The sequence below is a fragment of the Dendrobium catenatum genome, unplaced genomic scaffold, assembly GCF_001605985.2.
Source record: "Dendrobium catenatum unplaced genomic scaffold, ASM160598v2 fragScaff_scaffold_1021, whole genome shotgun sequence".
In the NCBI taxonomy this organism is placed as follows: Eukaryota; Viridiplantae; Streptophyta; class Magnoliopsida; order Asparagales; family Orchidaceae; genus Dendrobium; species Dendrobium catenatum.
Genome location: NW_021319483.1, coordinates 3139287 through 3165729, shown reverse-complemented (window position 1 = coordinate 3165729; position 26443 = coordinate 3139287). Strand labels below are relative to the sequence as shown.

Here is a 26443-nt window from a genome sequence, read left to right as displayed (position 1 = left end):
CGACTACGATCTTTCAGACCTTCTTTGCCAGATAACAATCTTTCTGACCATTTTCGCCCGACGACTACAATCCTTATGACCTCCGTCGCGAGACTACGGTCCTTTTGACCTCTGCCATTAGACAACGATCTTTCTGACCACTATTGCTCGCCTTATACAATCTTTCCGACCTCCGTCGCCATCTTACGATCCTTCTGGCCTCTGTTACCATACAACAATCTTTCTAACCACTATTGCCTGCCGACTACGATCCTTCTAACCTCCATCACCATACAACGATCTTTTTGACCACAATCGCTCACCGATTGCGGTCCTTCCAGCCTCTGACGTCATATTGTTGTCCTTCCAACGTCCATCGCTAGACAACGGTCTTTTGACCTCCGTCAACTGCCGACCATGGTCTTTTCGACCTCCGTCAACTATCAACTATGTTCCTTCTACAAGAATGTTGGTTTTTTGTTTAAAGTTAATACTTTAAACACTCATTCTCCTATGTAACAAATATTTAGATGAAACATATACGAATCGAATTATCCATCCATCTTCATCAATGGCTTTTACTGGTACATTATTATCAATCATATCTTCACAAAAATGATTTTATTAATAAGTAATCCTTACTCTACAATATAAATTCATAGCTTGGTCATATGAAAAAAATGACAACCACTTTTAAATTAAAAAAAAAACATAATAAATATTTCATAAATTAGGATATAAAACTAAGATTCTCCTCATATAAAAAATTTTAAAATTGTTATATTAATGTCAGGGTTTTTCTTAAGGGGTTGTTTTGTTTGTTGAAAAAAGAATGAAGAGTTAAAGGGATACAACATAAAAGGAATATAGTATATATGAAAATTTGAAGTTATTTGGATGAGTGTAAAATGAATGTATGAGATCTTTTATTTGGCTTGAAGTAAAATAAATGGTACATAAAGTAATATGATAGTGATAAGTTGGCAATGATGGTTTATGGCCACGTTGAAAAAGGAATTTGATCAAAATTGGGCTTGTTTACAATACAATAAAAATGAACTAGCGAGTGAAAAATGAATGCATGTGAATTTTTTATAGCATTCCCTTTTCATCTAACTAAACACATAAAATTTATTTTATACTTTTTTTTTTATTCTACATTTCTTTTGCAAACAAAACAACTCATTCAACTAAATAATACTTGTAGAATTCAACTTAAATGTGGCATATCACATATTAGATTTTATAGCAAAATTTAGTACTACTAGTAGAATTTTCAAAAACTCTAGGATAAGGTCTTGCTAGTTATTGCTATTTGTATTACAATGACAATATGAAGCCTTTTTTCTACTAAGTGGGGTTGGCTACATGAATCATTTTTCTCCATTGTGTCGTCTTAAAATTCAAATTCTCATTTAAATCTAATAAAAAAATATAATACTTTATAACCAAGTCATTTTTAAGTCAACCTACACTTTTCTTAACATAGATGATTTCTAATACATTTACTCTCCTAATCTAGTCATTAAAAGGCCACATTTTATGTGACCAAAACATCTAAGGTGACACTCTTTAATCTTATCTGCCACTTGAGCAACTCCAACTTTTTCACGTTTATAATTGTTTCACGTCTATCTCTAAGTGTAAAGCCACGCATCCACTTGAGCATCTGCCTCTTTGCAACACTAAGCTTAATTAACTTCATGTTGCTCTTTTAATGGCTAACATTCTAAGCCATAAAGTATTGCAGATCTCACCACAAACTTATAAATTTTTCCCTTGAGTTTGAGTGGTGCTTTTCTATCACACCAAAGGCCCGATGCATTTCTCCACTTCAACCTTCCAACTTGAATTCGATCTACTAATAATATTTCCTTCCATTTCACCATTACTTTGAATAATAGATCAGAGATATCTAAAATATGCACTCTTTTTAATGACTTGATCACCCAATATCATAATCCCACCACCAATTATATTACTACTAAAATTGTACTAATGTATTTAGTTTTAGAACTACTAAAATGAAAACCCTTGGGCTCTAAGGTTGGCCTCCATAATTTAAGTTTATTTCAACTCCCTCTCTAGTCTTATCAATATGAAGAATATATCAGCAAAAAGCATACATCAAGGTATATCCTCTTGCAAATGTCTAGTAAGAACATCCATGACTAAAGTAAAAAAATGTGGGCTTAGAGCTAATCCTTGATGTAATAATTGAAATACGAAATAATTGGTCAAATCATGTTGTGTTTAAACACAAGTAATAGGTCATATATACAAATTCTTAATGACTTATATATATTATTAGCTCCTTTTTTCTCTAGAAATCTCTAGAGCACTTTTCTTAGAACCTTATCATATACTTTCTCAAAATCAATAAATATCATATATAGGTCATCCTTACTCTCTCTCTATGCTTCTCCAACAAACCTCTCAGCAAAGGTATAGCTTCTTCAAGCAAGAATTCAACCTAAGCTTAATTACTATTCCTATAATTTTAATCTATGACAAATTAGCTTAATTCTTCTATGACTTGCACACTCTTATACATCATTTTTAATCGTAAAAATAGGAACCAACACACTCCTTCACTCATCTGACATCTTTTTAGTTTTCAAAATAATATTAAAATTTTTATTAACCCAGGAAATCCTTTAATCTTCTAGCGTTTTATACCTCTATTTGGAATATCATTAAGTCTTAAGATTTTTTTATATTTTATTTTCTTTAAACTTCTATTTTACTAATATGATGAATTTTTTTTCCCATCATCATTTAGGATGTTAAGCTTACTAAAGTAATATTATTTTCACAATCTTTATTTAAAAGCTAGTTATACTTGTTTGCTAAATTATAAAAGCATTCATTTTATTAAATATTGAATTTTTAATATTAAATAATAAAAATTATTTACAAATAGTTATTTTTATATATGATGAGCTTTTCAGCTCTAAGGAGAACATATTCTTCAAATACAATATCAAGACTATCTTTTCAACATATTTAAAATTAATGATATGCATAATTTTATATTTTCATAAATATTTTTTAATATATAACTCTAGTTGCATTAGAAAAACAATTTTAATTTCAAAATATAAATACTTACAATTGTAAGAAAAAAAAATCAATGTTTAAGTAAGCCTCTATATACGGCCAATCAATTTTATAAATTTATATTATTATGTAGTGATTAAATTATTAAAAAATAAAAATTGAGTTTATAAATATTGTAAAAAAATAAATAAAAAAAAAGTTTGCAAACAGATAAGAGTTCAAATATTTTTTAATTTATCTCCTTCCTCTTTTTATAATAAATAATTTATCACGTGGGTCTCTGATCCAAGCCAACTCATCAGGCAATTTAAAAAATTCGTTCTCTCCCGTCCCTTGCAAATAGGAAATACCTCCATCCCCTTCTCTGGTGTCTCTCCTTCTCGCTCTCTCTCAGCCAACAAGCAATGTCTTTCACAGCGTACAGAAGTCACCAACAACTTCTTTTCGCGTTCTGCGCTCTACTTATATTTCGTTGCTTTATCGAATCGGCCAATGTCGTTAGTCATCTTCCGGGCTTTGAAGGCAAGCTTCCTTTTTACTTGGAAACCGGGTGAGCCCTTTTACCTGTTCTAAAGATCTCATACTTCAGCACTGCAATTTCATTCACTGCTATATTGAAGCACCGATTAATAGGCTATATTTATAAAGGTATGTAACAATCGATGAGGTTAGCGGGGCACAAATGTTCTACTATTTCATAGAGTCCGAGAAGACCCCGAAAGAAGATCCATTGTTGCTATGGCTCACTGGTGGCCCTGGTTGCTCCAGCTTAACGGCGTTAACTACAGAAGTTGGTAAGCTCTTTAAGATTTGGATAAATTCTGTTTTTTTTTTTGTCATTTTCTAGCTACAGTTAATATTAAAATTATGATTATTTTTTAAGTGTCTATTCATTAGAGATAACTGATTGCTTTATATTTTCTCTCTCTTGGCTGTTGTTTGGTTACACGCATTATTCAATATTTAACCTGAAGTTAATTATGCTAAATCTTGCCAAATAGAAAAAAAAAAAAATCTTGCCAAATAGCTTTTTGAGCGCGCCTTGCAAATCGTATAATTTTCTTTAATCATAATTTTCTCTTATTTTAGGCTAAATCCTTTATTTAGTAAATTTAGAAGAAGTAGGGGTTGCAAGATTTATGCCACTTATATTTATTCTCTTCTCCTTATTCAAATTCTAAATCATCAAAATATTTATCAAATAATCTATTCGGATTTAATCAGATTAAACATCTATCATTCTAAATAATTTTCTGGAATTAATCAGAAATACGTAGTCAATCTTTAAGTTTCAATTCATTCTAAACTTGCTCATTAAGCTGCATCACTTTTATGTCTTTTATCCGTGCTTCATGAATTAGGTCAACAATCGTTGGCTAATAGTCATGCGGTAAATAACATGATTGCTACTCGAAGGTACTATTTCAAATTGAAGTTGCTCCATGTCATGTACTAATTGTGCTCCTGTGCGGTCATCGTTGTTGATAATATGAAGACTTTTTGTTTAAGGCATACCACAGTTAACTTTGTTTGGGTGCGTTAAACTGAAATTTGTAGTTTTTCATTAACTCAAGCCATCACCCATTGTCTCAAGCTCAACTCCTAAATAAAGATATATTTCAAGCTCTTATGATGAGTGAAAACCTCATGGAGAACACCATAAAAATAATGCTCCCAAATCTTTAGTGTAAAAATGACTGCAGCTAGCTCTAAGTTGTATGTTGGATAATTCTTCTCATACACTTTGAGCTATTTGGACGAGTAAACTAACACTTTACCCTATTATATTATGACATAGCCCAAGCTTTGATGTGAAGCATTAGTGTAAAATTGAAATCCATCAGTACTAATATATCAACTCAGTTTATAACACATTACATCTCAGTCTATTGTATCATCAGTAACAATATCAGTAACAGTGATCAATACCAATAACAATAATCAGTTTCAGTACTGTTAGTAACCATAAATTGCACTATTAGTCTATTACTGATGCTGATGCTGGTACTGGCATTGTATTGATGCTATTTATTGTCGTTGAGATTGTTCGTTGTTACTGATATTATGATTGACACTAACACTAATTACTGTTACTGGTATGAATCACTGTTACTGATGATATAATAGTCTGAGATGTGATATGTTATAAATTGAGTTGGCACAAATAACCAACATAGATATTTATGCATAGGTTTTTTTTATGTAATTTACAGAATACTATTTCTCTTTTCATTACATTAATTTTAATTGTAAGATTTTGTTACTGCTAGTATTTTATGCGCATTACGTGGTTTTACATGTTTTTAGGATAGGGTAAGGACCCTGTGATGTGAGATTTCAGACAATATGTTTATTTTTCTTTTAGGCACTTGTAGTTCATTTTGTAGTCTTGATATATTTATAGTGATGTCGCTAGTCTTTTGTAATAATATATGGCGTCTTTTAGTTTGTAATAATTGTGCATATTGATGAATATAAATGCAATAATATTTATTATACTGTTTATCTGAAATGTAGATCTCTGGATTATAGAAAAGAAAATACGATAGATCCAATTTTTCCAGTATAGATTCTGAGGCGTGACAACTAGAATAAATGATGAGAATATAACCTGACATTAAGCAATTTTAAGCTTCTAAAAACTCTGCTTATAGGTATTAGACTATATGACTTAACAAACTTCTAAGTTAATATAGTCAGAGGTGCAATAATACTCGAAAAGACTTCGACGAATCATCTGTAATGATCAACTAGATCAAGAAAACTATGAATCCTAATACGGTGCTTGACGTTGGCCAATTCATTACTTAACCTTAGCAGTTGCTATAGAAATTCTAACTTCACTAATAATGACTTTAAGAAATGCCACCTCTTGAAGCTAAAATTTATACTTCGTGAATTTTGTATAAAGTTTATTCTCCTAAAGACTATTTAATACTATTTCGAGATGTTGGGTAGGCATGTTTTTCATCATATTGGAGTAAATTAATATTTTGTCAATGAATACCATCACAAATCAATCTAAAAAATATTTAAAAAATCTTTTTAATTAAATCTATAGAAGAAGTATAGGCATTAGTCAAATAGAAAGGCAAAAATTCATAATGGCTATATTGAGATTGAAAAGCTATTTTCGACATATCGTCATTCCTTATCTCCAACTGATGGTTTATGGAATGAATGTCAATTTTTTGAAAACACAGAAGAACCTTATAATTGGCCAAACAAATTATCTATACGAGATAGAGGATATTTATTCATCATGGTTATCCTATTAGAGTGTTTTAAACATTGGACTGGGTTGGCTGATTCAACCGGTTGAATTGAGAATCGGTCGGGTAATCAATCCATTTAAAACCAAGAATCGCTTTAGCACTAAACTAATCAAAATCATAGTGAATCGATCAGGTAATAAGCAAACTAGTCCCAATTTCTAAAAATTGAACAGTTCAATTGAATTATTTAAATAATCTTAATTAATTTAATAAATATATAAAATATTAAATAAATTATTAAAATTAAAAATTTAATTTAAATTATATATATATATTAATAAACATTAAATTTAAAAAATAAACATTTACGGAAGAAATACTAATAAAGCATTCTCACATGACCTCACTACTCTTTATGAGTTCTATTGATTTATTCAAACAGTCATATCAACATTTCTCATATTTTTCTAAAAAGTGGTAAAAAGGTCCAAAATATGTTTGAAGAATAACTTTTAATTATATCTTCAAAGAAAGTTTGACACTTAGTAAATCTGTGATCACGCTTGTAAAGGATGTTTCCCACAACTCGAATTCTTGCAGTTAAAACATAATATTAAAAAAAAAAGACATTTTCTTTAAATTTTGATTTTTATTTGTATTTTCCTTGGCTTTCCATTCCATCAATTTTTACTAAACCAAACGTGAACAGAAAGAAAAGTGAGTACTTTTTTGTTGCATATAAATGATTCTATCTTCTGATCATTTATGTACAGGACCATTACTCTTTGAGAGTACTCCTTATAATGCAAGTGAACAAACCTTACCCACATTTGTCTCTAATCCTTACTCTTGGACAAAGGTGAGGATTTTAATTTCCCTTCAGCAATTACAGTGATTTTCCAAAATTACAGTGATTTTCCAAAGTCAAGGGCTGCTTTTGCTATGTCATTAATTGTCTTTTTTATCATTCCTGAAAATTCTCAGCTTAGCAGCATCATTTTTGTGGATTGTCCTGTTGGTACTGGATTCTCATTCTCACCAAACTCTGAAAATTATTTCAGTGATGACTTGCTTTTTTCAGATGAAGTTTACAGATTCATAAGAAAGGTAGGACCTACAAAGTTTACAGATTTGTAAGATGTATATTTCAAATCTCCTTGATATACATTCTTCAACTAATGCATGATAGAGAAAAGCTTTGCATTCTTTGAATTTTAACCTTTTATGTTAGCCAAAAAACTATTGCAGATTATGCGTGATAGTAATACTTGTTACAATAGATGACAAAACCTTTGTGCGACTGCATGAATTTTGTATTCCTAAATGATGTTTTGCTTTGGTTCTTCATCTGATTTCACTAGAAACGTAATTATTCATGTATTTAATCTCCCCAATTAAATCTCACCTCATTTCTTCTTCAAAAACTTACAGTGGTTTATGGATCATCCTCATTTCTTGTCGAATCCTTTCTATGTTGCTGGTGACTCCTATGGTGGGAAGATTATACCAGTTGTTGCTGAAAAAATTGCAGATGGTTGACTTTTTTTTCCAAATAACAAGATTAGGCACTTGTTATTATTATTATTATACTCATTTTCTCATAGCAATTTCAACCCACAGGAAATGACGCAGGACAGCAGCCGATACTCAATCTCAAGGCATGTGGCAGTTTTGTGCCTGAATCCCAATCAACTTAATATACTGGCCAAATTTTCAATATAAATAAACTTGAAGGCAGAATCTATGTATCATTTATATTTCATTGGTTTGCCATGGTGAATTATTTCAGGGTTATATAGCAGGCAACCCTGTCACAGACGACGAAGATGAGTACAGGATGGCTGTTGCTTATGGATTTGGAGTAGGAATGATTTCATTTGACCTCCTTTTGGTAATTATTTCCACTTTAAGAGGGTATCTGATGCAACATAATAAGATTAATTTAAGAAAATTCTAGTACTTTTGAATGTTTTTATATTTCATTTCAGTTTTTTATTTTATTTAAGATCGGATTATCTTTATGTTGAATTGAATAATAGGATTACATTTGAATTTGGATTAGCTGTAAGATTTTAGGAGTTTACTTGATTTGATTTCAAATTAATTTATTCTTATCTTGTCATCCTTTTTCTATAAATAGGATTTTATTAGTTTGGATATTTAATCATTGATTGAAGGAATGAAATTAAAGGTTTTATTCTACCCTTTATTTATCCCTCTCTCCTTTGTCTTGCATAATCGGTGGATTCCTTTCTCTCTCCTCTGTATATCTTCTATCCACTTGACTGCTATAATACTGCTACATCAGCACTGCAGTTCCCAATAACTATGAATCATCAAACTGGCATGAATTCAATTCCTTCTTCTTTATATGGTTTCTGAGCCGAATTTCATGATGGTTATACGTAAACCCTAGCTTGAAGCTTTATATATTTCTACCTATAATCTTGAAGTGGATAGAGCCAATAAAGATTGCATGTTTAAAATGAGTAGGTATGGTTGGAAGATACATTATACATACGAAAATTATTCCGTGGAGTTATAAAGTTATCCTTACATTTTAAAATTAATTTTGTTTCTTTATTAACGTGTTTCATCGAACTTATTGGCATCTAAACACACATTATTATCATGGGCATAGTTCAGATATGGGTGAAAGCTTTTGACATTATTTATTTAGTGCTATCAATATAATAACGTCCTATGGTAAAATTTTAAAATATTTCCTAAGAGTAGCAATGAAAGCCTTTAAAGAGTCATATTACAATGGCAATCATTGCTAATCTTATAGATAATATAAATCTTCGACAGTAAATACCAGTATGCACATGATCATTAGCAGCATTCAAATGTGATTGAGTTGCTCAGGAATAATATGAACACCATTTGTATAGTTATTTTAATGAATATAATTATCTTCTCCATTTCACTTTGCTATAGTTATCATGAAATATTGTCATTTACTCCATTTTCTTGAATTCTAAAGACTTGGAATCTTCTATCAATTCCACTAGTTTAAGCATCTATTGCATTTCCACCCATTCAAAAATTTGATTGTTCTAAGTTAATCTATTTGATCTTATTGTGATGGTTCAGGTTCTACGGATGAATATGATGATGATCAGTGTTAGTAATAATGAATCCTTTTGATGAGCTTAATCCTAATATTACGCTTAAGATTATTCTTAAGCTTAAATATAAATTATGCCCATGCCCATTGTTGTATATGTTATCTTCTATTATTTTTTATATGAAGAAATTGATTGATTCAAAGATTTTGATATTCTTGCAAGATTCTTCTCTATATAAGTTAAATCACATGTTACGAAAGTATTACATGCTTCCTCACCGGAAATACAAATTGAGTTTGTGTTATCACTTTTTTAACAATCATATGTCTATCTAATATTTTATGATATTGATCAAATAAAGATATAATGTGGCATCATCTTAACCTAAGCCTCTAAATTATATTTTCTATGTTTAGACAACACAAGTCGAAACTCATGCGATGTTCATGATGCAAGTCCTCTACCTCCACTATGCAAATCATTCTTCTAGTAAAGGGCTTCTATAAAATTTTTAGGATAAGAGTTAAATAGGCCTTAATGAAATGGATGTAGCATAAGAAGATTAATTTGAGAAAATTCTAGTTCTTTAGATTAGTTTTATATTTTATACTGACATTTATTTAATTAACATTAGGGTTGTCTTATTTTGAATTAAATGATACGTTTGATTTGAATTTGGATTAGGTAATAGTATTGTAGTAGTTATGTATCTCTGAATATAATTTGATTTTAAATTAGTTTGTGTTGGGAACACAAAAGATTGATGGAATTTTTCTAATTCAATAAATTATTTGATACAATGTAATATGTAGGTTGATTCAAGAATGAAATAAGAAAATATTTACAATCATATAAGCATATTCAGATTTTAAAAATAGATTCTTGATTTTTGCAAGAATTAATTGATCCCAATTTTTTTCTTTGCCATGATTTTGTAGCACAAGGACTGCTTCCAGAGCTTCTCCTCAAGCTATTGAATAAATATATTCCATTCCCAGCTTGCTAATGATCTCTCTAAATTATTTGTTGTTGAATTATCCAAATATTTAAGAAACCCCCGCAATAATTTTCATTAGTTTTTGGATTAATTGTAAATATATATGAATTATCCAAAGCTTGCAAAATTTATAAAAGGAAAACAAGAGATTGGAAATTTTTAAAATTATTTCTATTAAGTAGGATTTATTTTTTGAAATTAACTTCATAATTTTTTTATGTTTTGTGCAATTAGTTGTGAATTTTGGAAGATTCTAATATTATTTAAATTTTATTTTAATTTGATTTCCACAATCATTAAGCTCTTATTACATGGCGCATGGTTGGAGCCGCAATTTGGAGATTGGGCCTACTAGCCACATTGGATAACTGAGGCTATTCGTTCTCAAATTGAATGGGCGTAGATTAATCAAGCAACTAAGGGCTTAGGATCTGTCACACCCCATTTTAACCCCCTTCAGTCAATTTGGAGTATAACAGATAGGGAGAATCCGAATAAACATATCTCCCACTAACACTCATCCTCAATTACTTCTATTAGAATCTGGTGAGGAGGAAATAATCTATTTAGACTATCCCAACACAGTACATTTTTTTAGCCTTAGGATTCTATATCAATATTTCATAATTGTAAGCATATTGACAACACATTAAATAAAATACATAGCTTACTAAACTTTCAAATAAAATTTACACTCGAAATTCTGATCGTACAGCTTCCTACTCAGGCTTCTATGCACAACCAAAATGTATATACACAAAATAAGAGGTCTAATATAAAGTTTAAATTGAACCAGTTGAGGCTTCAATATATCTGTTGTAATGCACATATGAAAACATTTTGAGCAGTTAATATACTTTAATAATGATTATCTTGGTAGAAGTTCATTTTTTTTATTAGTAGTCATTATGGCAACTTATGTGACTTATAAAACATTAATAGTGCAATGAGCAGAACTATATAGAAGTCATTTAGTGCAACTAATTTTTTTTCCCCTCAATAAGCATACCAACCTTCAAACTAATCCATCAGATTAAGCAGAAGTGTGTTATAAGAAAGGGCAAATCTGACATCATATGGCATTGTTTTTGTAAGATATTGCAAAATTTATGGTAGATATGCATCATATTTTAGGCGTCTTTGGCATTAATATAAACTAGTTCTTGAGATTTTAGGAAGGATTCTCTATTCAGTCCTAATCATTCAAGTTTTACAGTTCTCAGTTTTACTCATTGTTATTCAAATTTGCCTTGTTGCGATGCACATTTCTTAAAAGATAGATTGAAGGATTAATTTGACAGCATCTTTCAGGCAGTAAAGACAAGTTGTGTTGGAGAAAAAAGCTATGTGCATAGAACGAAACCTGATTGTGCTGCAAATCTTGATATCTTTGATGGGGTAATAAATCGACCGAACTTACCACTTCATTGAATTTTTATAATTTTTTGGCTAAGCATTAAAACTGCCCCCAAAAAAAAAAACAGGGAATCCTCTAGCTTTGTAGCTTTCATCATTTTTAGTAAATGAGTTTATGAAGTGAGCTTTAGTGATGTCTACTTCTTTGCAAGAACTAATTTCTTTCATCTTAATTTTTGTGCCTGTGTGACCTTCATCAAGATTCTCTATGATTTTTACGAAATTAATAATAATAATAATAAAATAATAGTAATAATAATAGTATTATTATTATTCTGTAATGAGATTACATATTTTTACAAAATGCAGAGCTCTCATAAGTTTTAAATTAAGTCCTTGTCAACAATGATGCATGCTTTACCTTCAATGACTTGAAAGAAAATGCATGTACTTATTTTGTTAAATTTTACAATATGATATATCCATAATATCATTGTATGTGATGACATTGTGTGGATCAACACATATTCTATCTTGATTTGTGTTGCGTCCTGGATTTTTCGCGGCGGTAGAGAAATATATAGTTTAACGTCTTAGTATTGTACGAAGATCCAGCACACAATCAGATAAGAGAGAGGGTGAAGCATTCATAAGAGACACCAGAGTTTTTACGTGGAAACCCTTAAAAAGGGGGAAAAACCACGGGGCCTGGCCCAGTTTGAATGAATCCACTAGTATTTGTAGTCGATTACAAATGAGGTCCTTCCTTGGGAGAATGCCTTGGCTTGATGATACAAATGTACATCATATAGAGCGCATTACATGGTGGGAGTTACAATATAGACATGTTTGTTTGGTCGGCACGACCATAGCCGATAGGATGGAGATCGGAAAGACCGTTGTTTGGTGATGGAGGTCGGAAGGACCATGGTAGGTGATACAGGTCGGAAGGAACGTAGTTGGCAGGAGACCGAGAACAGAAAGATCGTTGTCTGTTGATGTAGGTTGGAAGGACCGTAGTAGGTGGCAGAGGTCGGAAGGACCATAGTCAGTAGTAGACAGGTGTCCAAAAGACCGTAGTTGGTAGAGATTGGGGTCAGAAAGACCGTTGTCTGTTGATGTAGGTCGAAAGGACCGTAGTAGGTGACAGAGGTCTGAAGGACCATAGTCGGCAATAAACAAGGGTCCAAAAGACCGTAGTTGGTGGTGGTCCGGCAGAAGTCCGGACGTCAGGCGATGGTCTGGTGGAAGTTTGGCCGTCAGGCGGTGGTTCAGTGGAAGTCCGTTCCTTAGGTGGTGGTCCGGTAGAAGTTCAGAGCCTTAAGTGGTGGTCTGGTGGAATAATGACGTCAGAAGGTGGTCTGGCGGAGCTCAGGGCCTCAAGTGGTGGTCCGGTGGAGCTCAGGGTCTCAAGTGGTGGTCCGGCGGAGCAACGACGTCAGGTGGTGGTCTGGTGACGTCGTTGCTCCACCGGAGGTGAGGGCCTCCAATGGTGGTCCGATAAAGGTGAGGACCTCAAGTGGTGGTCCGGCGGAGCTCATGGCCTCAAGCGGTGATCCGGCGGAGCAACGACGTCAGGCGGTGGTCCGGCGGAGGTGAGGGTCTCAAGTGGTGGTCCGGCGGAGCTCAGGGCCTCAAATGGTGGTCCAGCGGAGCAACGACGTCAGGCGGTGGTCCGGCGGATGTGAGGGCGGTGGTCGAGGAGGAGCTTCTTCCTTCTCTTCTTCCTTCTCTCCTCTTCTTCTCTTCTTGCTTGGAGATCCCATTCAAGAGAAATGAGTGGTCTATTTATAGATTTCTAGAGTGGCATGACCCGTAAATATGTGAGAGATCAAGGGTAAATGAGGAGTGGTTGGATGGACGGCCGATGTTGAATCCCTTGATCATGGACCGTTTGAGGGACATTTGAGTGTCTTAGTGATGTCGGAATTCAGTTATCTTGAGCTCGTTGGATTCGTCTCGTCGAGCCGCTCAATTCGACTATAAGCACGTCATGTTTGGAAACCGTTTAGTAATCTAAATTGTGTTTCAAACCCTCCAACAGTGCTTCAGACCCTTGATTTGGACCCATTTGGGCTCAGATTGAGTCGAATTTGGTGTCGTTGGGTTCTTATTTCCGAGACATTCAATTCGACTGTAAGTTTGCTGAAATCGAAATTCAAATGGTCCCAATTTTAATTTCGGAAGTTTCCAACTTGAGTTTGCATCGAGATTTGTGCCCGATCAAGATAAGTTTTTGAGGACATATCAATTTGTAATTTAATTTGCTTTAATGAATCAAAATAAGTATTAGAAACAGTTAATAATTAAATTTATATGAAATTGCTTCAGCCAATTTTACAATTTATATAGATTTTGTAAATTTTATTAACTCAATCAGTGCCTTCGCCAGTTCTTGAAAGAAATTTCGATGGATAATATATTGTATCCCGCATGCCCTATGGATTTCGACCCATGGAAGAAGAGATTATTCAAACCATTCAGGAGGTCATACCTTCTTGAAGGCAAGTATGATGGACTATACAACCCACCACCTGCTCTAACTCCTAATTGCCCAGTTAAGTAACTAATTAATTTGATTGTGTATTTCCAAACTCTCTAACGTTATTCAGAACTAAGTTTATCAATTTTGCAAATGTTTGTAGAACTATGCTAATTACCTGGTTTACTACTGGGCAAATAACCCCGCAGTTAGAGAAGCTCTTCATATCAAGGAGGTATGTGCTCTATAAATTTCAAAATAATTGATGGCATATATTAAAGGTGTTCGATGATGAGGCTCTGCCGTTGCTTAATGTTCACTTTTTTCTTAATAAAATATATTTGTTTTATATTCCCCTCCTCCCCCCCCCCTCCCCTCCAATGCGCGGATGCATAAAAATTGAGAACAAAGATGCATAAAAATTTGGAATGGCTTTCTTACTGCTTCTTAAAGCAGTTTTTTAGTATAAAAATTTTCATTTGTAAACTAGAAAGCTGGTTCAAGAAGCAATAGAAAAGCCGTCCCAAATGAAGCCTAACATTAAGTTTTAATTGAGTTTTTGTGAGGCAACTTATTTTTGTGTGTTGTTGAGATTCAGGGAACTGTGCAAGAATGGGTAAGATGCAACTTTGATATGGCTTACAATATGAGCATTAAGAGCAGTGCCCAGTACCACCTAAACTTTTTACGTAGGGAGTATCGTGCGCTTGTTTACAGGTGACTATCCTATGAATTAGTTTAGCATTTCTTTAAATGCAAAGCTATGATCATGATATTTTTAACTGTCCGTAAGGGGTTACAACCTCGAATAGATTTTACTTGTTGCGGTTTATAGTTTTGTTCTAAGCAAAATTCCATAGTGAAGTTTCCTATAGTCTCTTTCATTAACACTTTCGTTGAAAGAAATTTTTAAATCTAAGGTTTTAGAAGTGCTCTAATTTGACAACTTTTTTAGCAAAATGTCTTAGTATAAAAAAATGTTAGAAGATGTTTTTTTAGAAATAAAACAACTTAATCAATTACAGCTTTGTAGAAAAGATGTACAACAATATATACACCCTTTAACATATGAGTTAGAAAGCTAACTGTATTTGATTCACTTAATATTTTTCTATGAATCTTGACACGATTGAATCAAGAATCGGCTCAGTCATGAAACAGGAATTATGAAGCAACTCAGTTAGCAATCGCTTGGATCACTAAAGCAATCTGACTGGGTTATTTATTTGCAAAATAATATCTCTTAAGAGGGAAGCTTATTCTTTTGTATTTATGATATTTTCTTCATATTATGCTTTCATGCTAAGAAAAGGTAGAAGATTAACCACCATTAGCATCAATTATTGTTGTTGATTCTATTTCATCATCACCGCCCTTGCTATCCGCGCATTTAGATTTGCAGGGGTTGCATCATTACATCCCCTACCTCAATATGACAATTTTGTTGAAAGCTGCAATCGACACTAGTTTCTCATCTAAGCCAATAGAGATGAGGTGGTTGTGTATCACTATTCTAGTTGTTATAATGATGGTTCAAAAAAAAAAGAACAGGGTTACGTCACTAGGATAATAATGATGTATCACAAAGTGGAATAAAAGAGAGAAAATACAGCTAGATATACCCCATGATTTATGTGATTTGGCTTGAGCAAAGCTTACATCTATTGGAGAGAAAAGTGGATATGATCTACTTAAAAATAAGAATTATCCACATACTTTGGCCTTGAAGGGAATCCAAATATTTTAATTTTTTGTTGACCTCAACTCAAATCCAAAAAATAAAAAATAAATAAAAACCTATGCCCAGTCAAAATCCCTACGCATATCCTGCGGAAATCCTGTTGTCTGCTACAGTCCTATCCCGCAGTCCTGCAAACGACGTCGAATCTAGTCTCCCATCCCTCGCATGCGTGACTTCCTCTCCATTTCGCGCTCCTATTCGCGTCGTTAAAATGAGGACGAAGCCTCACTTCATTCGCTTCTTCCTCCATGCTCAAAATTTTGAATTTGTTCTTTCCCGCACACATGTGTTGGTGTTGATTTGTTGGTGGGGTTTTGAAAAATATTAATTTTCTTTGGGGAATTTAAAATTGATGTTGAGTTTTAATTCTAAAATCGAACAACCTATCAGAAAAAATATATCACCTTAAGAGGTGAAAATAAAATTTTAAAATTGGGTTCAGATTTAGAATTGTAAATTCTATTTTGGATATTGTAACCGTATTTAAGAGAGAACTTCGTATGACCCCGGAGGATCAGAACAAAGTTCAACAAAAATCTAGCTACGATAATCAAGAAGTATAATCGTTAAGTTCATATCAAAGGCTTTACTAACAAAAGATATATCTCTCTGAAGAGAGAATATCGTTTGCTATTAATTCCTCGAATATGTTGATAACAATAATCGTTGATTTAAGTTTCCCAAAGAAAGCTAATTGAGTTTTAAAAATTGATTTTTGATAGTCATATGTGTGTGGTTCTAAATCTCTTACGAGTGCAAGCCCTCGTAGTTAATTACATCGTAGGAAGACAAAGCCTCCTACGAGAACTCTCGATTAAAATAATGGCAAATTTTTGTTAAAAGATTTGGTATGAATGTTATCAAAGAAGCTGAATTTTGAAATTTCAAATGGTAATGGATCGGGATTGAATAGTTATTTTCAGAGTCAATGGGAGAAAAGTAGGGGACACTTTAAGATTCTGGAACCATCCAAAAGTGCCCCAACCTAATCTAATTATTGGGCTTTAAATCTTGAATTGAGAGAAGTTTTAGTTTGAGTTGAGCCTTTTATTAAAAATTTTGGATTATATTCCCAGAAGTTGGGGTCTTACGATGCAGGATCCGCCTCAGATCCTAAATCTAAATTGGGAACCAGACAGTGGTGACCCGAACCTAACTAATGCAATGCATAACATGGACTTTCCCCAGCCTGAAATGGGGAGCTAGCTAACCACCTAGTCGATTTTAAATACATGAGTCTGGTCATTGTATGAAAAAGTGGTAGGGGACATTTTTATTAAGTAAGGTTTTGAATAGTTGGGGCCAACATTTAAAAATTGTCCTAAGTGGCCACTTGACTTATGTTGGGTGAGAAAATGTTAAAGACAGACACAATTAAAATTTACTCTTTTAAATGTTTTTATAATGCAATGTATGCTGGTCAAAATACTCAAATCACGTATACTTGAAATTTTAAAAAGGCTTAAAATAGTTTTTTAGAAGACTAGGCTTCCCCAGGTTCAGAACCTCATCCTCAAATGTCAGATTATTTGAACTCTAAAATAAGGAAAGAAAGTGCAGAAATATGCATATGACCCCGGGGGCGATCCTCGATTAATTCCCTAGATTCGTTATCTTTCTATATTACTTAACTCCTAAAATTTTAATTTTTTGATGATGAGTAGAAAATTTTGCACACCCTCACGAGCCTCACGTATCCAAGCAAAATAAAGAGCGACACAAATTCCAAAAAAAATAACAAAAACAAGAAATCCTATATGCAATCAAATCAACACATTAATATAATCAAAATAATTAATAAATATCTATGACAAACTGCCTCGCTTATTACAACTCAGGGTTTGCAGAAAGTAGTGGTCGGGCATCACTGACAATAACTCGGATTCTAATCCTAATAAAGATGCAAGTGACTTTCAGTGGGATACTCTTGCTTTAATTCTCCAGTCTTCTCTTCTTTGGGTTCCTTAGATTCTCCATAGCTTGTTACCCAAATGGAAAAAAGAACTCTTCCCTCGAGGGGAAGGTTACCCTTTCCACTTTGGAGATGAAAAATGATCCAAATTTGAACTTCTAAATAGGAAATGACTATCCCCCAAAGGGGTATCTTTTCATCTTTGGAATCCAACCTTTGGATCCATGTATCCCAACTCAAATGTGCACTTTCACAACTCTTAACATATCAAATAAATTACATTAATATGAAATAAAAATTTTACTCTCCTGCAAGGTTATCCTAAGCATTTAAATATCAAAAAATATTTCCAAGCAGTTGTATATGCATGCAGAAAAGAAAACACATTGGCCACACATTTTTTTTTTATTTGGGGGCTAAGCAGCTAAAGCATTTATAGCAATTACATTTTATTATTTATTTTTCCCCCTTTATTGCCCTGCATGAGTATAACCACCTACAGAAAACTCAGTGAAATCCGTATCATCCCTATCTTAAGATTAATCTAGTCGCCAAACACATCAATCATCCACAGAGTGCAGTAAAAGTAAGCAAACACACCAAGTAATTTCAATCACAACATGCAATGAAATCCCAAAGAATCTGGCACACAACGAAAAAGTAAACATCGGCCTAACCTAGATCTAAAGTCAGTTGTCCTAGCAAACCATCTAAAGTGTGTATTGAAGGTCGTGTGGTTGGGTTAGATCCTAAGCTGGGTAATTTTTTGAAGTTATCTAAAGTTTGAGTTTAGATATTAATGTTTTGAGGATTGATTTGGATATATTTTAAAAGGTTGAATGATCGTTACCTTTGTTGCACATCGAGACCGTAAAATTTATTTCACATTCCTTGGGGCTAAGCTAATAGTCTCGTAGGCCTGGGTTACCCAGTAGCAATCGGGGTTGGTTAAACTGATTTAGTTGGTTAGACTTAGAGAATTCTGAAATTTTAAAGAATTATCAAGTTTATCAGATTTTTTAGATTTAATGGAAATACCTTAATATATTAATTAAGGGTTAAAATTTGACTTTTAAAATCAGAGTTAATTTTGGAGATTTTGGATTTTTAATAAATATTAAAACCTATTGTGAGTAGTTAGACTATTAGTATGTTCGATTTGGAGTTTTTTAAAAGAAGTTATGAGTTTTCGAAGTTTTAAACCTGTATTTTGACTTAGGTTTGACTAAACTATTGAATTTTTTATTTTGACTAAATTTTGAAGGTTCGATATTTTTAGGAAATACTAGATTTTAGTTTGAGTTTGATTGAATTAGATTTTTTTGGAATTAAGTATAATTTTTTTAAAAAAATTTGATTAATAACTTGAATTTTTAAAATTGGTTAATTAGGAGGGTTTTATTTTTTTGATCCAAATCAACTTTAAACTGCATGAAATCACCCCCAAAGGTCAGGAATGACCCAAGGGGGTAATTTCAAGTGTTTTTTTTTTAATTTTTAAAGTTTTTAATTAATTATTAGGATTCATTATTGATTTAACTTAAAATTAGAATTAATGTGAAATTAAAGGTTATGTGATAGTGCTTTGATTTTTCATAGGTTGAGGGTTAGATTATGGTCAATTAAAGTCCATATATATATATATATATATATATATATATATATTAGATTTAATATGAATTTTTAATAAATTATTAAGGCTCTAGGTCAATTATAAGGAAGAATTTTGAGGCTCCTAGTTGGTGGACCAAATGGGCACCAAATCCAGTGAAATTTGGGCCATGAGGTCACCTGATCTCAAGGTTCAAACACATTGAATTTGAGATCAAATGGAGCTCTCTAAGGTGGTAACCAAGCCACCTAAGGTGATCTCTAAGTCGCTTTGGAAAAATCCTAGGGAGCTATCCTAGGGTTGGATTGGGGCAAAATAAGTGGCCCTAAACTCCCTATGCTAATCATCACTTTCACACCAAAATTCAACTCCTAATTCTCATTAGAGAGATCATGGCTCCAATTTGAATTTAAGGGTCAAACCATGACCCTTAAACCCAAATTGGCATGAAAGTGTCCTTGAACACCTCAAACAAGGGAGAAAAAAATTGGACATGTTAGGGACATGTCCAAATTCACTCTCCCAAAGTCCCAAGTCCTGGTGACTTCAAATTAATAAACAAATGCAATAATTGATATAACATTCAAACTAAAATTAAACTTTACACAGATGCAATTAGGGCCAAAGACTATACAGCTTTTGTAGATCTCTCTGAGATCTTTCCAATTAGCTTAAGAACACCTAAATCGGCCAAGTGGATTGAGAGATATGGATTTTTGAAGTTTCCCATGAATTTTATACTCAATTAACCCGAAAGTACATAGTTAGCTGGCGGTTTTACGTGTTGTGCGTTCTGATTGGGAAGCCACTCATTAGTGCTGACTGTGTAACCACGGGGTTAATCCCACCCGTCGGATGAAAGATCGGACGATCACTATTAAAAGGCTTCGAAATCGCGGGATCAAACGCTGACCGTTGATCTAAACCAACGGTTACGATTGCGTCTTCAACCTCTTACTGTCTCCCGAAGCTGTTAAGTTATTCTGACGTGATTCGAGCGATCCCGCTGGCAGATTCACACCAAAATTCGTGGGAAGCATCATGATGACAAAAACCTTCAATCCAATGGTGGAAATCCGTTGGAGTGAATGTTTCCTTCACACTTGACTGGACTATCTATCTTGGGAGCTCAGGATAGATGTCTCATCGTGGAGAAAGTACCAACGGATGGGTTTTTCTCTTGAGAAGCTTCAGGAGGTGAGGGCGAACAGTTCTCCTTTAGACTCCGAGACTGGAGGATGGTTAGAGGTAGGAGTTCGAGCGAAGTGCGAAGTGATTTTGTCAGAGTTCGCTTGGGACGGCGGTTAGAAACGTCTGGGGAGCTGGGGGAAACTACTGGAACACTCAGAGAGCTTTGGGGAACGATTTTGGGAGATCGAATTTGAATGGGGACGTCTGGTGGATTGCCCCCTTATTCAGCTCACTCCCGTGAGCTTGGACGGCCAGGATCGATTGGGATGGGCTTTAGATGTACGCAAGGTGGGAGGGGACATCCTCCCAGAGGGATCGTGCGTCTGAAGCCGGTGAGCTCATCTTTTGGAAGGCTTTGAGTCAGGATCGAAGTGGGGGGGGGGGACCACTAGAGTTCATTCTCCGTTAGTTCCGACTGCCGCCGGCTAGGGTTTGGATTGGGTTGACCTAGAAAGGATGATGGGGACGTGGTGAGCTCGAGGGTGAGCTCAAATGGACCTTGGGGAGTCCAATTCAAGCGGATGGCTCGGGTTGACCCAAACGTGCTCAGTTTGGGTTGAATTGGGCTCGACCCAGGTTAGGCTAAGCCCTAGGTTTGATGTGGGAGGTTAGTTTGGGTCAGGTGCAGCCAATGCAAGTAGAAATTGGGTTTGAATTGGCCTGAGATGGGAGATGGCTCGGGTCAATGTGGTTTTAGACACTTTGGGTTAGCCTAAAGGTTGACCCAATTCAACCCATGGGCTGGGCTGGCTAGGGAAGGTGTGTTGGACCTAGGGCCACCTAGTGGAGGTGTTGGCTATGTTTAATTTAGCTTAGGGTGGGAGTTGGCTCAATCCCAAATGGTTTTGGCCACTTTGGGTTAGCGTAACTCTTGACTAAAGTTGACCCAATGGCTGGGTTGGCTAGGGAGGGCGTATTGGGTCAAGGGAGACCCAATAGCACCTTAGGTTGGATCCAATTTGGCTAGGATTGAAAATGGCTCAAGGGAAACCTCTTTTTGGGCACTTGGGTTAAGCCAAATGGCCAACCCAAGTGAGCCCAAGGCTTGGGTCTCCAAGTGGAGTCTCTTAGAGGCCTAAGGGGTCACCCCATGGGTCTCCATGGGATTGAAGTGGTCTTGATCAAAGGGTTTGGATGAATGGGGTGTATGGAAGGTTTAGTCAAACTTGGTTGACTTGGTCAAGCAAGTTGACCTAGGACCGAGAGTTGGGTCCATTGAATTCAATTTGATCACATGAACTCAATGGGAGTGGTCTCATGCCAAGAAGAGGGCATTTGGTTTGAAATGGCCATTTGATCCCTAAGGGAGCACCTTAGTCAACCATGGTTGATTTGGTCAACCAGGTCAAACCAAAGGGTGGCTTTGGGTCCAATGTGTTTCTAATGGTGTTTAGGATCCATTGGAATTGGTTTTGAAGGTTGAGATAGAAGGGTTGGATTGAGCTTAAGGAAAAAATCCAAAAACCCTTAAAAAGGGTATTTTGGTCATTTTAACATCTTAGTCAATTTTGGGTTAAATTGGATCAAACAGATGTAGAGTGTTGATCAATAGGTCCTAATGAAGGTCATGAAAGTGGTTGGAAGGTTTGAAAAGGGTTGCAAGGCCAATATCCAAAGGATGACAAGTCAAGTGGCATGAGTTGTAAATAACTGAAGGTTTTGCAACCTTTGGGAAAAGATTCAGTTTAAGGGGTTAGGAATGTTGAATTGAGCTCAAATTTGAATGGTTGACCTTAGAGACATGCCTAAACAAGATGCAATTGATAAACCTCAAATCAGAGGTCTTTAGAATAGGTTTCATGAGGTTGGAAAATTTACCTAGAAAGGGTTTCAGGACCTTAGCCCTTAGCCCTTGGATTTGTTTTGAAACTTTGGAATTGGACTGAGTTTTTGACTTGGATGATTAAGGATGACTTATCCATATCATTAAAAATTAATGGGATGATTATTAATATTTGGATGAGATTTGTAAGTTGATTGAATGTTGACTGGGAATTGATTGAGGGTTGATTGGAGGTGGATCCAAGAGCTAAGATTAGGAGGTGGAACTTAATTTGATTGTGGTTGGTTTGGGTCTTATCTAAGACCTATATGATCAGGAAGTAGAACTTCCCAATCACTAAGTCACTAGAAAGAAATTCAAATTGATCTTTGATACGACATCGCAAAATCATCTTGATCGGGCAAGAATCTCGAGGCAAAAACTAGTTGGAAACTTCAAAAATTAATTTCGGGAGTATATGAACTCCGATTTCAGCGAGCTTACAGTCAAACTGAGCATCTCGGAAATACGAACCCAACGACACCAAGATCGACCCAATCCAAGCCCAAATGAGTCCGAATCAAGGGTTCAAAGCGCTGTCGGAAGGTTCAAACCGCAATTTGAGTTACCAAACGGTCTCCGATTTTGACGAGCTTATACTCGAATCGAACGGCTCGACGAGACGAATCCAACGAGCCCAAGATCATTGAATTCTGACATCATTAAGACCTTCAAATGACCAACGAACGGTGTATGATCAAATGATTCGATATCGGCCGTCCATTCAAACCACTCCCAGTTCACCCTTGATCTCACGCCTATTTACGGGCTATGCCACTCCAGAAAAACTATAAATAGAGCCCTCATTCTACACTAAGGGGACGGAAGGGAAGAGAGAGAAAGGAAGAGAGAGAAGAAGAAGAGGAGAAAGGGGAAAATGAGATTCCTCACCTCCTCGACCACCGCCGGAGCTCTTCCTGCCGCCTGAAGACGCCGGAACTCTGCCGGATTTTCAGGAAACACCGGGAATTTGCACAACTTCCACGTGATGCTGAAATTCTTCTCATTTAACGACAGAGTGCCCTCCTGACGCCGAAACTCCGCCCAAGGGAGGCCGGATTTCTCCTCTTCCACCAACAGACGTCGGACTTCTACCCGACGTCGGACCTTCACTCTTCGCCAAGTCTCTACCCGATGCCAGACTTCTACCGGTTATCGGACTTCGCTGGACATCTATGCGAAGATGCATTTCTTTCCATTGCTGGACTTCTACCTGACGCTGTCCTACTGATCTTCGTCGTCAGACTACAGTCCTTTCGACCTCCGTCGCCAGCCGACTACGGTCCCTCCTGACTTACGTCGCCAGCCGACTACAGTCTTTCCGACATCCGTCGCCAGTTGACTACGGTCCTCCTGACTTATGTCGCCCGCCGACTACAGTCCTCCGTCGCCAGCTGACTACGGTCCTCCTGACCTACGTCGCCCGCCGACTGCAGTCCTTCTAACAAAGCGAACATGTCAATAGTGATTCTTTGTATTTACATCATGTAATGTACTCCATAAGATGTACATCAAGCTAAGACCTTCCACCAAGGAAGGGCCTCATTTGTAATCGACTGCAATACTAGTGGATTCATTCAAACTGGGCTAGGCCCCGTGGTTTTTCCCCTTTTTACAGGGGTTTTCCACGTAAAAATCTTGGTGTCTCATAAATGCTAGACCCTCTCTCCTTATCTGCTTGCGTGCCGGATCTTCATACATTGCTAAGACGTTAAATATAATATTTCTCTACCACCGCGAATACTCCTGGACGCAACAATCTTAATGACTCTCCTCTTTTTCAGAATTTTGGCTCTGTTGATGGCTCTTCTCCTGCACTTATTTTTCTTTCTCAGGTGCACTTTTGGATTCAGATTTGGCGTAGATGCTGATTGTCTTCATGTTTGCTGGAGGGTGCTCTCTCTGGTGGCTACGCTGGGTTTGTTCAGATCGGTTATTCTATCAACTCTGGTTTTGCTTCTTGGACCATCTGTGTGCATTTTGTCTGCCTGCTCGTTTTGGTGCTGGGCTTCTTGTTATTTCCTGGTTTTTCTCTTTTGTATGGGTGGTATAGTTGGGGTTTATTTCATTGATCCTTCTTAAGTTTTTGTTTTTGTTGCTTTTGAAGGATTGTTTTTCTTGTATACACCTTTACTTTACTTGTAATCTTTTTTGAGTAATATATGGGCACATTGCTAAGACGTTAAATATAATATTTCTCTACCACCGCGAATACTCCTGGACGCAACAATCTTAATGACCTCATATACAAAAATAAGATCAACAACATGTTCCTTCGGTTCCATGCTCAAACTGACCGAACTCCACAACCATTCGAGCTGTTCGATCCTGTTCCATAACCAAATCCTCCTCTGTTCACGAACAGAGCCCGAGCATCCAACAGATCACACGAATCCCTATCACCGTGTCGACTAACCTTCACAACCACACCTGCTCGAAACCTCCAGTGAGTATCCATTCACCTCTTGATCACATTCACTCGTTGATCCAGACAAGCCCGTCGATCCAGACGATTCCGCCAACCTCCTATTCAAACTCCCTGTGCCGTGAACTGACCGAGCTCTTTGCCTGAGCCGATCGAAGCCTCTCTCCAGTGTCTGATCTTTGACATCTCTCTCGGCTGAGCCCCTCCACACTCGTCTACCTCACTGCCCTCTCCCTATTTGAAAACATCATCAAACACCACACTTGTAATTGACTACAAACCCAAATCAGTCCATGTCAAATCTCCTGATATCTCCAATCGCTCATCTGATCCTTCGTTCTTCTTCATAATCAAATCAATCTGACTGCCCAAGTCTGAACTCCAGAAAGAGCCGACACAGGTAACTTTCATTTCCTCATTCCCTAGTTTATAGTAAGTCAATTATTATCATATTTATCATTAATTATAATAATGATAAAAGCTATTATTAGTATTATAAAAAAAGGAAAAGAAAAAGAAAAAAAAAAGAGAGGAAAAAAAAAGAGAAAGAAATAAGAAGAGAAGAAAGAAAAAAAAAGGGAGAAGATGAAAATAAAAAAAAAAAGAAAATTTTGTATGCACATGTGCGTCACTGTCATCCCAACATCGCCGTCATCACCCTGTCCCGAAAGTATAATGCTTTCTCAACTAAAAACCCTATTTATGGCGCTCACGACATATCAGAAAATCACATTTACACGCTTTTCTTAGCATAGTGGAAGGGAACCCGGTGTGAAGCTTGCGACGAGGCGGGTAGGGCCTTTACACACTTTTTTTAGTGTGGTGGTGACACTCCTAAGTACCAGTGCACATGCTTTTATGCATGCAAGAAAAAACTGTGCATTTCAAATAAGTTCCTTGAAGGCCCACACATGTTTTTCTTAACGTGGTGGGATTGAAGACTACAACCGCAGTGTTGCCAGACACCTGTCATACGTTTTTCTTAACATGGTGGGAATGCCCAACTCCCCAATGATCCTCTAAACAGGGGAGATGTAGGGAGTCTGTCGAAATTTCCAGTAAGTAGGAGACTTGATTTGAACAAAAGCATAGTAGACTTAAATGAATTGCAGGGAACAAAAATCAAGATAATAAATAGGAAACCGAACTATAAACTAATAAATGCACAAACAACAACAACAACAACAACAACATCAAGCCTTTATCCCACTACGTGGGGTCGGCTACTTGAATCCTTTTTCTCCATTGTGTCCTATTAAAAGTCAAATTCTCGTTTAAATCTAATAAAGGAGTCCTCCTATCATTATATGCTATATGTAAATTAATGGATGATTTTTTTCATTGGTTTTATGCTATATGTATTTGGGTTTTGTATTTTTTTTTATAAATTTTGTCATTTTTTGGTATTTATCTTTGTCTTACTCCTATCATTATATTGTTATAATATTTGTTTTATAAAAAATAATAAAATTAAATCCATAAAAATATTAGAAAATTGAACCTTAAATAAATATATGCCAGAAAAGCTTGAAAACTGATCTGGTTTATTGCTTGGTTCGACTGCTTTTGGTCTATTAAAG

General features: G+C 35.4%; 1 protein-coding gene across 1 annotated transcript in view; it reads left to right on the top strand.

Annotated features, from left to right (window-relative positions):
* The first annotated feature begins 3365 nt into the window (after positions 1-3365).
* The window catches only part of LOC110102034 (serine carboxypeptidase-like 18), a 36540-nt gene continuing 13462 nt past the window's right edge, over positions 3366-26443 (top strand). Inside the window, exons 1-11 of the mRNA XM_020830175.2 lie at positions 3366-3589; positions 3688-3833; positions 7028-7113; positions 7239-7361; positions 7686-7788; positions 7875-7912; positions 8044-8145; positions 11634-11720; positions 14071-14235; positions 14324-14395; positions 14759-14877. Of these exons, the coding sequence (XP_020685834.1) occupies positions 3444-3589; positions 3688-3833; positions 7028-7113; positions 7239-7361; positions 7686-7788; positions 7875-7912; positions 8044-8145; positions 11634-11720; positions 14071-14235; positions 14324-14395; positions 14759-14877 (1187 nt within the window). The 5' untranslated portion in view covers positions 3366-3443. The remainder of the gene's footprint in view (positions 3590-3687; positions 3834-7027; positions 7114-7238; positions 7362-7685; positions 7789-7874; positions 7913-8043; positions 8146-11633; positions 11721-14070; positions 14236-14323; positions 14396-14758; positions 14878-26443) is intronic.